The 13,957-nt window shown below is 38.7% G+C and overlaps 1 protein-coding gene across 4 annotated transcripts in view; it reads right to left on the reverse strand.

The window, feature by feature from the left end:
• Nucleotides 1-2,816: 2,816 nt before the first annotated feature.
• Nucleotides 2,817-13,957, reverse strand: part of PEX1 (peroxisomal biogenesis factor 1) — a 46,906-nt gene continuing 35,765 nt past the window's right edge. The window contains exons 17-24 of one of the 4 annotated variants that reach the window (XM_039255442.1): nucleotides 12,815-12,879; nucleotides 9,351-9,493; nucleotides 9,172-9,275; nucleotides 8,194-8,370; nucleotides 6,545-6,775; nucleotides 5,178-5,375; nucleotides 4,748-4,878; nucleotides 2,817-3,089 (exon numbers count right to left, since the gene is read on the reverse strand). In XM_039255442.1, coding sequence (XP_039111373.1) covers nucleotides 3,005-3,089; nucleotides 4,748-4,878; nucleotides 5,178-5,375; nucleotides 6,545-6,775; nucleotides 8,194-8,370; nucleotides 9,172-9,275; nucleotides 9,351-9,493; nucleotides 12,815-12,879 — 1,134 coding nt within the window. In that variant the 3' untranslated portion in view covers nucleotides 2,817-3,004. Of the gene's footprint in view, nucleotides 3,090-3,263; nucleotides 3,480-4,747; nucleotides 4,879-5,177; nucleotides 5,376-6,523; nucleotides 6,776-8,193; nucleotides 8,371-9,171; nucleotides 9,276-9,350; nucleotides 9,494-12,814; nucleotides 12,880-13,957 lie in introns of those variants that run through there. The other 3 variants (XM_039255441.1, XM_039255443.1, XM_039255444.1) reach the window with 3 other exon arrangements.

Genomic DNA, 13,957 nt, shown 5'->3' on the forward strand with positions numbered 1-13,957 from the left:
GAGCCCTGGTGCACCCCCATGGGATCCTGCTCTGCCTTGGGATCCCTGGGGGAACCAGAAGCCACACAGCTGTCAGAGCACAACGGGTGTGGAGGGTGTGAACAGGTCCCTGTATGAGTTTCTCCACATTTCCCTCTTCCCAGAGAACAGGCCAGTTCACAGAAGTACAGAGATAGGAAGTAACTCTGTTACTTTCCAATTCTGTTTCCTAGAGGAGGAACATACCATAACCCCTGGGTGGAGGTCGAATTGTGCTGTGCAGACTGTTTTGGGGTACCGCTGTTCCTCTTAGGGTTCCTTCACAGTCATCAAAATATGATGTGGGCAGGCCAGGTCCAAGGACCCAGAGGAGGGTCCTTGGCTTCTTGCAGGATAGAAACCAAACACGAGTCAGGGAAAGTGAAAACAGAGTTTATTGAGTGGTGTAAGTGACAGGTGGAGAGTAGCAGAGGGAGTGTCTGGGAGACTCAGGGAAGAATGAATTTGTCGCTTGGGGTTAGGCGTTTGTATCGGAAGGGAGGTGTCTAGGGTACATGCTCCTCTGGGAATCCAGGGTAGGATCCGACCAAAGGTGTCAGGTGAACTATAGGTGTTACATAAATTACCGAAGGTTAGGGGTTATGATGCCAGCGTCACCCAAGGTTTGTTTGAAGCTGATGTCCTAGAACATGTGTGGGATCTGGATCTTAGATGTCATCAGGTGTTTGGGGCCTAGGACAAAACTCAGAGAAGGATTAACTTTCTTGCTTCCTCTTTGAAGTAGGAACATGGCTGCTTTGGCTTCTTCAGAGGCAAAATATGGAACCTGAGTAAATAAGGCCTAGCAGACAAACAGCAGGGATGGAGCCTTTATAAATCGAGTACTAGGGGTGCCTGGGTGGTTCACTTAAGCCTTTGACTTGATTTTGGCTCGGGTCACGATCTTACAGTCATGGGATTGAGCCCTGAGTAGGGCTCCATGCTGAGTGTAGAGCCTGTGTAAAATTCTCTTTCATCTGCCCCTCTCTCCTGCTTGTGTGCTCGCGCGCGCTCTCTCTCTCTCCCATAAATAAAAAAAAAAGTTTCTTTGAAAAAATAATAAATAAAAATAAATGGAGACCTTTTAGCCCTCCTACCTCACTGAGATGCCTGAAATACCTTTGTGGAATATAAAGAAATTCAAAGACTGTGAGATAGACATGTTCTGTGATTGAATCATGTCTAACTCACCAACTCACCACTACCCAACCGTGTCCCCCAAGATAGAGGGGGTGTCAGAAAATACTCCTTCAACAAAGCCTTAGAAATACATTGGTGTATTTGTTAGGATCGATCTTGGTTATAAGAGAAGTAAACAAGTGTTTTATCTGTCTTTGGCATAAAAAGGTCGAGGCACAGCACATCTGGGGCTGGTATGTCACCTCAGTGATGCCATCAAGGAAACGGGCCCCTTGCGTTCTTGCTCTGCCTCAGTTACCTACGGTTCTCACGTTCATGTTTGAAGATGGTTGCTGCATCTGCAGATGTTGTGCCTTCATTTCAGGAAGAAAGTCCACCCCAGGGACTTCTACTTCCCTGTGCTATCTAGAACTATGTCACATAGCCATGCATGGCTATAATAGAGATCATGTGACTCAGTAATTCACTTGCCAAGGAGCATGCAAAGGCAAGGGAGAGTTTTGGAAAGGTGGTTGAGTGAGTCTGCCTGTAGAAACTGTGATAGTTGGTGGGAGACGAAGTTGATAGGGAGATATTGCAGTAGAAATGGCTTTCTGATTTCAGTGGGGATGAGCAGATCCTGGGGTAGCAGACACCAGGAACATGCAATGTATGAAGCCTATGAAGCCAGGTGGATGTGGCTACCATAACCAGCAGACAGTGCATTTATTACAAGGGTCTGCCCTGCAGGGTTCTTTGATGCTGCACAACTAATTGTGGGGTCCTGAAGATCAAAACAGAGGCTCAAAAATCCTACTTGAGTTTTAGAATTTGAAAATCTTCTAGTTAATAAACAAAGGTCTGATTTGAGTCATCACAATATAGTCATAGTCTCTGACCCAGTTCTCAGGTCTACATCAAAGAAAGAGAGTTGAGGCCTGTACACTTTTCTTTGCTCTTTCTTTTCTTTTTTTGTTTTTTTCTCTTCTCTTTTTCTTTCTTTTCTTTTCATTTCTTTATTTATTTATTGGGGGGGGGGGGAGGGTCAGAGAGGAGAAAGAGAATCCCAATCAGGCTTTGCACCACCAGCGCAGATCCTGACATGGGGCTTCATCGCCACAAATTGCAAGATCATGACCTGAACTGAAATCCAGAGTCAGACACTCAACAGACAGGACCACCCAGGTGTCCCTCTTTGCCATTTCATGTATTTATTTCTATACTTCACCTAATGTCCTCACTTTTTCTTTCCCTACTGCATTACTATACACAGTTTGTGTTGATGGTGGCTGAGTTTACATCTAGTTCACAGATCAGGAAATATCCAGACAAAGTCAAGATGGAGCAGAAGAGGAATGGACATCATTCAAAATCCTGGTTTTGGAGCTAGATGTAGTATATTAAGGGGATATGACCTCATTTCTGGTGGTGGGAATAATTAAATTTATTTGAACCGTGTGTAAAGTGTACACGTTCTGATAGAAGAACAGGGCATTGGATCTTATTTCCAAATGACCAAAGTTGCTAAGTATAAGATTTGTCAAATGCAAGGAAGATGTCAAATATGTTGAGCTCTAAGAAATGTATTTTCTTCAGATGAGAAAATAATTACTTATACCATTAGGATAATATTTTTTCACTAAGGTTTAATTTAGATATATAGGAAATAAGATACAGAATCAGTTATAAATATCCCAATTTATTCTACAGAATTAATCTCAAGTAATCCTGATTATGACATAACCACAGGTTTGCCAATCTGTGATTTTACAGATGAATCTAATTTGTTAAAAATAAATTTACAGACCCCATTTTTACTGTTACAACACAGGAACAAGCCAGCAAAAAACAAAATCACAAGTATGTTTTATGCTAGAGTTACTTTCTGTCCAGGTCGAAACACTGTTCCACTTTGATTCTTTTTTTTCTTTGGATTTTGAAAGTTTTCATACCTTAAAAAGAGATAATATTTAACATGTAAATTCTAAATTACAAAAGACAAGGAATTGTTTGCAAATAGATTATATTTTAAGAAACAAAAGGAAATAACAAGAAAAAAAACTTAACACATTATAGTTCTTAAATTTTTGAAAGTTAAACATTCTAATAAAAAAAGTAGCAAAAGGCATAAAGAGACAAGTTAGAAAAGATAAAATGTACATGGCAGTGACATAAAGAAAGCCTACTGTTTTAATCAAAGGCATGTAAATTGTTAGATTTTTCTCCAGTCACATTGGTCAAATTTAGAGAGAGATTACGTCCAGTGTTAGGGTTATGGCGAAACTGGCCCTTTCCATGTACTGTGTTGTACAGTGTTTCTGGAAGGCAACTGATCTCAAAAGCTGTAAAAACAAAATGTATCCTGCGCTGCAGCAATTCCACCTCAAATGTAGATAACGGAGGAAGTTCTTTATCATATTGGTGTAACAGGGAAGACCTGGAAGCCACTTAAATGTCCAAGTGCTGGAAATTGTGGCCCAGCCATACTATAAAATGACATTAAAAACAAAGTAGTAACGTTTAAAATGTGAAAGAATGTTCAAGACGGATGAAAGGGGGCCTGCTATACAGCAATACATGGAGAGCGTCTCAGTGAAGGGAACAGAGCATACAAATATATACTTTGGCAGGGGTGGGATTAAGGAAAATTTGTTTTCTGATTTTTCTACAGTAAGCACATATTACTCACACATGTTGAGGGGGAACAGAAGTGCCACTCTGGCATGTGGACTATTTTGAGCTGAAGGGGATCAAGAGCCAGCAGACTCAGGAAAAGTTTTTTACCTCCCTTACCTGCCTCATGAATTTAGTTTCCTATTACCAGAGAGGACTGTTTATCTGAGACTGACAGCAGAGCAAACAACTGCTCTTCTCACCTCTGTGAATTCCTGCCTCCCTTTTGAAGCCCCAGGCCCCTATTTCTTTCCTTAGCTCAGGATGGCGTATCTATTTTAATGGAGCTCCCGTATGTATGAAATTATTTTTCTCCTGCTACTGTCTTACGTCAATTAATTATTAGACTAGTCAAAGAACAAGCAGGGAAGAAGGGAAAATCTTTCTGCTCTTACAGTATGCCCACACATGCCCACACCAACTACTACAAAATTAAGCAAGAGCTGTAACTTCTAGAACCAGGAATAAACCTTTCTTGCACTGAATTAAGCAAAATCCTGTATGTGAATGGTCCCCAGTCCATGGGTCTCCAACTCCTAACGTGCACAGAGACAACTGCAAGAAGCCTGGAAATCCAAATGTGTGCTGGCCACGGGCCACAAGGAATACATGTGAATGTATTTAAAGAAAGCAAAACAGGTATATTTTTCAGAACAGTTTTTACAAACTGTATTGGAATCATTTTGAGATTTTAATTTTCCTTTTATTCAAAGCTTTAAAAATCAGTTCATTATAAATAGTTCAAATATAATCAAGTGAACCAGTTAATGAAAATTCATTTTTTACATCAATACTCTTTTAAGTTTTGGGGTATTTAAATGCACAGCTATTGGCCCGGAGTGGCCTTTTATATATTCATAATAAGTAACTTTAAAAGTTTAAGTGAAGAACTGTCACCTGTAATATCTGTATTTCTGAAGCAGAATCGGTTACTTACAGTTCAGCAAAATTCTTCCAGTCATCTTCGCTAATGGATGGCCTTGTGTGACTGAGGGCAGCCATTAAATGGGACTGGCTAACAGCCAGACTGGTTTTGACTGGTCCTGGTTGGTTAAGGGAGTCATCCTCCTGAAACAGAAAAGGACACAAAGTTAACCTACGGCTGTGAGGGAAAAAGGAGCCGCCCGTGTGTTCTTTCTTTCCATCATTTTTTTTTTTTTAGGAGACCACACATTCTCTTTCTCATAAGATTATTAAAAATTGTTAGCAGGATGCATATAATCAAATGATCAATGTGTTTCAGTCCCTTCTTTATAAATAGAGCTCATTTACTAACCAAAATACACATCAAAAAAGGAAAAACAATTTTCACAGTTTTTACAATTCTCACGGGGCTGGGGGGGTGGGGGTGGGGAGAAAAGCCATACTCCACTTTGGCTCCGGTATCTGCCTTTGATGACACTGATATCTGCCCGTAGCTGATCTCTCTGTTCCTGTGTAAGTTCTTGGGAACCATCTTGTGAGGCTGTTCTGAACACTGGAGGTCGTGACAACGACTGATCTTTCCCAGGGACTCCAGAAAAGTCCTGCGTCATGGAGCTTGGGGCAGACAGGCACTGTGAGCTCTGCGAGGTTAAGTGTAGGAAGGAGAGAAGGGGAAGGAGAAGGGAGGAAAAGACAGGGATAAAAGAAGTATATATTTACCAAGAATAAATTTAAACATTTTAAGCAGTAAAACCTTAACACGAACAAGCTTACACTTGAATTAACTGGAATTAATAAGTTCAAAATATGTTCATCTTATATACGTTGTTAAACTACCATAAAGGGAAAACCGCTGCAGCACAAACATTTTTTTTAATGATTTGTTATTAAACTCGCCACACAAATGCCCTAGGGATAGGTTCCAAATGTGCCTTATTCTCAATTTCAGCAAAGAAAGTTAGTTCTACTATAAGGTCGTGGAGCATCAGCAGAGAAGTTAAGAAACAAGGCAGAATTAAAGACTAGAAATAAAACAATAAAAACAACAGCCTACTATTCTTGGAAATAAAAATGGTTCACTTTTACTTTTTTTTTTTTTTTTTTCAGAGAGACAGAAAGAGAGAGGAGGAGAGAGAAAGAGAGAGAGACTCCCAAGCAGGCCCCACACTCAGTGCAGAGCCTGATCCAAGGCTTGAACTCACAAAACCGTGAGATCATGACCTGAGCCGAAAGAAATCACAGACGCTTAATTGACTGGGCCACCCAGGTGCCCCAAAATGATTCCTTTTTAGATTAAAGCAGATGTACAGAAAACAAAAATACAACTAAATGTTATTTGTAATAAAGTAATCGTGAACCACAGTAAATAATTTGCGGAGGAGATGTGTGAAATGCTATTTTAATTTAGAAAAGCAGGGTACTGCCCACAACATTTTCACTGTTGCAACGTTACTTCAAATTTCTCATCTTCAACTCTCCTAATGATAACAGAGCTTAATATAAAATGGATCTGCGACTAAAGATTTTTTTTTAAAACCACTAATGAAGGGAGGTAATAAACCTGTGAGAAACTGAAGGGTCCTCACCACTATTTCGGCTCCCTTTTTGTTGCCAACTTCATCCCACGGCTCTTAACAAGGAATGACAGGACTTGTCAGTGTGAATAAGGGAAAACAAGACTACTTCACTGAAGAACCAACCAACCAGAAAGCACCTGCTTGGCCGGTTAGGGGGGAAAGTTACCGTCCAACGAGACACCACATTATGGCTTTCTACACCAGAATCGTACAATGGCGACTGCACATGATACCAGATCAGAGGAGGTTCCGTTCCCCAGTTCTGATTCGTAAGAGCTTCCAAAGTAGAGCCGGTACATATTGAATTTTGATTCATCTGGAAGCATCTCAGACAGCTCTAGAGAAACCAGGGACTGCTCCAAGCCACACTCTCCATCGCCAGCTGAATCGTCGGAGCCGCTGCTGTGGTTGAGAAAAACCATTGAAGACAGACTTAGGTCACTATCAGAGCTGGAACTTCCATCCTAAAACACACAAAAGGACAACAGTTGTAAAGATCTAAATAATCTCTGACTCTGAAATAACCAATACAGATAGCATTTTAACAGATCAGCATGAGGAAAACCAGAGGCATTTTTCAAAAAAGCTCTTACTTTTTTGTGTGAGGGAAACACAGTTCTTGTCCCTCTAGGATCTCCACAGACCAGTCCATACGGCGCCAACGGCAGAGCTGTTACAGCTCTCCCACACCCGGAATACAACAGCTCTGAGAGCCAGGCACCAACTAAATGTCTTTTGTGCAAACGCTGTGTGAGCCACTGTTAACATGACTCAGGGGCAGACTGAGTGGGCTGCCTGGTTATGTAACGAATCCTCACCAGCAGACAGCACATGATCAGCGTGCCTGATGCTTATAGGAAGAAAACCATCGGCATTCAGGAAACATGCACCGAGCCAAACTTTGGCTCTTATGACTTTTCTAATGGTTCTGAGGCACATAATAAATTTAATTTTTTAAAATAAGATGGAACGTGTACATAATTTACCAACTATCTCTTCAGAAACTCTAACAAAGCTAGGATTCACACCTCTGGATTTTATCTGTATGAATCTTTCAACTGTGAAATGATGAGTCGACCACGTCATGCAGTGCTTTGTCATTACAGGGTGCTTTATACATGAACATGCTTTCTGTTAATGAAGAGGGTGGAGAAGTTCAGTGGCTTGCCAAAATAAATAGCAAAAACTTGGTAGTATCTGATTTAGGAACTTTAGGCCCTGCAAGAATCTCCAACAAAACGTAGGGGAGAGGAGTACCCAGGAAAACCCTTCCTAGAAACTATGCGGTAAAGTCTACAATGTAGCGGTAAAGTCTACAATGTAGCAGAGATAAAATTATCTGCTGTAAAAATACTATCACTAGAGGAAAAGACTGATGTTAGGTCTGGGGTACAGAAAGCACAAAATACAACTAGAATACATTGTTGTTATCAGGAAAAAAGTACACGATCAAAGAATGAAGAGGACAAATCAAAAGGACACAGAGGCTATCTAAAAGCGCCCCCTATCGGCCAGATCTGGGACTTTTTGAGGAGCTTCAAAATAAATACTTTGATTTTGTTTTTTAAGTATAAAAGAAACTAAAGATCTCAACATATCTCTGTTTCTATTCTCTAATTCATGATTTCCCAATTTAAATAATATCCTTCCATTCCTCAACATATTTTATCATTAGTAAGGTAACATTAAAGAAACAGACACTTAAATACTTCATATTTCCAAGTTCTCGGCAATATTCCAACTATAGAAAACTTGACTACAGGCAAATTTTTACATAGTTTTACTAAAGTTGTTAAAAAATAGGATTTTTTTTAGGGTTGAAATTTTGACCATGAACTGCTCTTCCTCTTAAAACACCCAGCAACGATCTCCTAGAACTCACTGGGAGCGCACAGAACAGCAGCCTTCCCTGTAAGGCCTCTAACTGGGCGTTGTACAGTAAAGCTTTCAGGTCAGCTCCCGTGAAGGAGTCGGTTACTGACGCCACGTGCTGAAGATCCACATCATCTGCCAGAGGTAGAGAGTCACTGAGAACGTTTAAAATTTCAAGACGTGACACCTGAAGGGAGAAAAACTAATTGACTTAACAAATAAAACAAAGTTAAATATTAAACTGTGAATGGGTTTTTTTTGTTCTTTTACAAATTAACTGTATCTCTAATGAGCTTTTACAAGCTGAAAATGTACCACCAGTCTACTCTGTATCCTCTGTGGAGGATAGATGAACTTTCTCCCAACAGAAGAGACAGAAGAAAATGATTGAAAATCGACATTCTTAACCATTCAGCGTAAATCATTTCTTAGTGCTTATTTTCAAGATTTCAGCAAATGTGCCCAGAAAGTGTTTCAAAAGATAACATTTAAGTAATAGCCACAAGTGACATATTTAGATATTTTATACTCTTGACAATTAATTTGTTTGCTCTTTCCCTTATTTATTCATCAGCTTCTAAATCTGAGGACAAGAGCTGGAACAACACAGACTAGGAACAGGTAAAATAACATCTCTGTGTGACCCGCTTAGACGCACACTAATTGTATGCTTGATTCTCAGAGTCTTGCAGGATAATGAGGCATGTGATCTTTGAGCACAAGGTATGTGGACATGCACTACTTTAGGCTTCTTTCCTTTTCTCCCAACCTGCTAACACTGAAAGATCACAAAGTTTTCAGACTTGCATGGAAGTGGCTTGGGCTTTCCATCTAATTCAGAATCTTTCCATGCCACGAGCAAACTGCGACCAAGGCCTTGCCTAAAGCTGGTCTTCTGAGGACAACTGCTATTACCAGGAAGAAGTAAAATTCACAAGGAAAGAGCATAGCATTTGTTAGTTTTGGACTCTAAGTATGAAACTGTCACCTGATCAGGAGGAGGGCAGTATACACATTTATCGAGTCGGCCAGGCCTAAGCAGGGCAGGGTCAATCAAGTCAGGGCGACTGGTAGCAGCCAATACATAAACACCTGGGGGGAAAAATAGTCTTTACTAAATCCTGGTGAAATGCCACAATACGATATTTCTGTATTTACAGCTCTTACCCTGTAAGCCTTCTACCCCATCCAACTGAGTCAGCAGCTGGTTAACCACACGATCTGTAACTCCTGTATTATCATGGCCTCGTCGAGGAGCAATGGATTCAAATTCATCAAAGAAAAGAAGGCAGGGCTTGGCTGCCTGCGCTCTGGGAAAAACAGTATCTCATATTTGAATAGGGTTTCAGAGTTTGGAAAGTAATGGTATATACATGCATGTACATATATATCTGTATACACATAGACGTTATGTATTTGTGTATTTATTTAAATCTTCATAACAAACCGTTAAAGAATAAAAAGCATATATAAACTTGTTTTCAATGAAGAAGTCAAGATGTATGCCTAAGACTCATGCCTTCTAGACAAGGACTAAACCAAAAACCAGAGTCTTATTCAATAAATGAAATGTTTCTTTGATTCTTATTTTAAGTAAACATTTTTTTTTATGCTTATTGGCCACCTTTACTTCTTTAGTGAAATACTGATTCACGTCTTTTGTCAAGGTCATTATTTTAAAACTTGGCAAGCTCATTATTTTTACATTAAAAAAAATTTTTTTTAATGTTTTATTTCTGAGAAAGAGACAGCATGAGCAGGGGAGGGGCAGAGAGAGAGGGAGATACAGAATTTGAAACAGGCTCCAGGCTCTGAGCTAGCTGAGCTAGCTGTCAGCACATAGCCCAACGTGGGGCTGGAACCCACGAACTGTGAGATCATGACCTGAGCCAAAGTCGGATGCTTAACCGACTGAGCCGCACAGGCGCCCCTATTTTCACGTATTTTTACAGGGGATCTCTAGAACATATATTTTAGTTATGTATATTATACCGTTTCCTAATTTGAACTTCACTTTTAATTTATTAACTAAATTTTGTTTTAATAAAAAGCAAATTCCATACCTGGTAACAGGGTGGACCCCCATGTCTGAAGACTCACCAGCACAGAATACCCATACAGAATACTTGTCATGCTGATTTTTTTAATTTCAAATTTTTATTTAAATTCTAGTTAGTTAACCTATATGCTAAAATTGATTTCAGTAGAATTTAGTGATTCATCATTTATGTATAACACCCAGTGCTCATCACAGTGGCCTCCTTAATACCCATCACCCATTTAGCCCATCCCCCCACCCACCTCCTTCCACCAACCCTCAGTTTGCCTCTATAGAGCCTGTCATGCTGAAAAAAACTGAACACATATCTCATGAAATACATGGCACATAAAATAAATCCTCTAGGACCAACAAACAGACTGGAATTATCTGTTCCTTGAAAATTAGCAAAACCCTCAGGAAACCAGGTTTGAATTTGTAAAGATTTATAACTGGTGACTCAACTATTTTCTATAGTTACAGGATTTTTCAGATTTTGTTTCTCCTTTGCTTGATTTTGGTCGATTATATTTTTGTCTATGTCGCCCAAGTTTCAAATGTATTAGCATTAAGTTTGTAATATTATTCAATAATATTCCCTTACTCTCTTTTATATTTCTGGTATATCTTTAGCCATGCCCCCTTTTTATCCCTAGTATTATTAATTCATGCTTTCTTTATCAATCTTGCTAGAGAATCTATCAGTTGTACTAGGCTGTCAAAAATATTTGGGTTTGTGAACTTCTCTACTGAAATGTTTTCTATTTCATTAATATTTGCTCTTTATTATTTCCTCTTTACTTATTTTTTTTAGCTTATATTTTCCTAATTTCATGAAATGGATACCTAGTGATTTTTAACCTTTTTTTCCCTTAAAAATTTAATACTATAAATTTTCCTGCAGCATCTCACAATTTTAATAGCATTTTCATTATTATTTAGTGCCCAGGATTTTCCATTATGATCTCTTCTTTGCCCCTTGAATTATTTAGAAGAGTTTTATTTTTAAGAATCTAAATGTATGCAAGGGGATTATCTTTTTGTTATTTATTTTAACTTGTGTTTTCAGAAAATAGACTGTGATACTGCTTCCTTGAAGCTTACTACAGTTGTTATGTATAGCCCATATGGCCAATTTTCAAAAATATCCAAGTGTACTTAAAAAGAACATATTCTCCAGCTGCTGAGTACATGTTCTAAATATGCTTAGATCTTGAATATGATGTTTAAATCTAAATACTTACTGTTTTGTTCTAAATACTAAGACCATTGTGAAAGTCTTCTATGAAGGTGGATTTGTCAATTTCTTCTTGCAGTTATATCAGTTTTTGCCTGAAATATTTTGAAGCTAGGGTATTAGATACAAAAAATTTTAGAACTGTAATATCCTCCTGGTAAACTGAATCTTTTGTCACCATGTGGTAACGACTGCCTTTAATAATGCTTTCCTGGTAACATTCTTAAACTGGGTGGTCAATGTACAAGAGTTCATCTATTTTATTTTATTGCTATTTATTTATATTTCTTTTAGCGAGAGAGAGACAGTGAGTGAGAGGGTAAGGGGCAGAGAGAGAGGATGAGAGAGAATTTTAAACAGGTTCCACACTCAATGAGAGGACTGACACGGGGCTCAATCTCACAACTCTGAGATCATGACCTGAACTGAAATCAAGAGGCAAACACTTAACTGACTGAGCCACCCAGCTGCCCCAATAGTTCATTTTAGTTAAAATGTATATGAGGTGGCACCTGGGTGGCTCAGTGGGTTAAATGTCCAATCCTTGATTTCAGCTCAGGTCATGATCTCATGGTTCATAAGACTGAGCCCCGCATCAGGCCCTGAGCTGACAGCACTGGGCCTGCCTGAGATATTCTCTCTCAACAAACAAACAAACAAACAAACAAACAAACAAACAAACTTGGGGCACCTGTGTGGCTCAGTCGGTTAAGCATCTGACTTTGGCTCAGATCATGATCTTGTGGTTTGGGCCCCGTATCAGACTCTGCTGACAGCTCGGAGCCTGGAGCCTGCTTTGAATTCTGTATCTCCCTCTCTCTCTGCCCCATCCCTGCTTATGCTCTGCCTGTCCCTCTCAAAAATAAATACTAAAAAAAAATTATAAAATATATGGACATTATATTCTCCTAACTGCATATTTTATAATGAAATTTTGGAATAACACAAAGTAGTTTTTGCATTTAAAAATCTTACTTTAATCCTTAAATATTAGCTTCTGTATATTTATATAAATGCCATAACACCTTTACTTTATCTCTTTTATAAATTAACATTGACTGTGGCTACCTTAATTAAACTAAACTGGAGTAATTATGTGCTTCCTATAAAAATCTACTTTGAGATTCCCTTTCAGCATTTTAGGAATATTTCTATTGTAAATATAATACTAACTTCCAGAAGTTAATATCAAAGATGTTATATTTAAGTGAAATTTGAAGAAATAATTCTCTAGCTTATTAATCCACATAAATTAAGGTTTTAAACATCAGTTGTCAAAAAAATCCAAGTGAAGACCAAGAAAGCACTGACAGATAATAGTGTCCATTACTTAAAAAATATTCAGAGGGAACCAACCTAATAAAAATATCCCGAACAGCTTGTTCACTTGCTCCAATGTATTTGCTCAGTAACTCTGGCCCCTGGGAGATAAAATAAAATTAAATTAGAATTCAGATAAGGTTATTTAAAAACAAAATATAATTTCTGTTTAGGACTTAGTCCAAATACACTCATGGGAAATTAAAAAAAATTTTTTTAATGTTTGTTTATTTTTGAGAGAGACAGAGTGTGAGTGGGCAAGGGGCAGAGAGAGAGGGAGGCACAGAATCCGAAGCAGGCTCTAGGCTCTGAGCTGTCAGCACAGAGCCTGACGCAGGGCTCGAACCCACGAACAGTGAGATCATGACCTGAGCCGAAGTCGGATGCTTAACCGACTGTGCCACCCAGGGGACCCTCATGGGAAACTTTTTTAATATGATTAAACAGATGTCTCTTAAATACATTTCAAAAATTATGTGCCTGGAATAAATATCCTATCACAAGTTCTACACTTTGTGTCTCCTCTGGTACATGTGTCCCCAGACCGTCTCATGGCTTAGCTCTCTACAGAAGGCCACATCCTCAGAAAGGCCTTTCCTGATGACCCCATCTTATCCCGTTTGTCTTCCTGCATAGAACCTTTTCCCATATGGTATGTTTCTTGTCTGTACCAGTGAAACGTTGGTTCCAAAAAGGTAGGTTTGCTCACTACTTAATCCCTAGTGCCAAAAACAGTGCCTGTTGCATAAATACTGAATAATTATTTGTTTAGTAATAAACAGTTTAAAAGGGGAAAATGTTCCATCTATCTCAAATCTTTGGAGAATACATAAAGTATTCAATGAGACATGAATTACTTTAATCAGCATCTTCAACTACTGAAACCAATTTATTTATACAGAGGTGAAGAAGAGATCATCTTTTCTAAAAACCAACTGAAAAACTTTGGAAACTACTCCATTTAACAAAATTAATAATGAGGATAATCTTTCCTTAAATTGGGATGTTTTAAAAAACTGAATATGCCCTAAAGTGATCTCCAGTGAAAAATCAAGAGACCAAATACTGGTCAGGATATGTGACCACAATAATGAATTTCTAATATTACGCAGGCTAGATATCTATTAAGACACCAGTATTAAATTAGATTTCCTAGTCAATTGAGAGCCACAGAGGGTG

Source organism: Hyaena hyaena, unplaced genomic scaffold, assembly GCF_003009895.1.
Source record: "Hyaena hyaena isolate Hyena2069 unplaced genomic scaffold, ASM300989v1 scaffold_528, whole genome shotgun sequence".
NCBI lineage: Eukaryota > Metazoa > Chordata > Mammalia > Carnivora > Hyaenidae > Hyaena > Hyaena hyaena.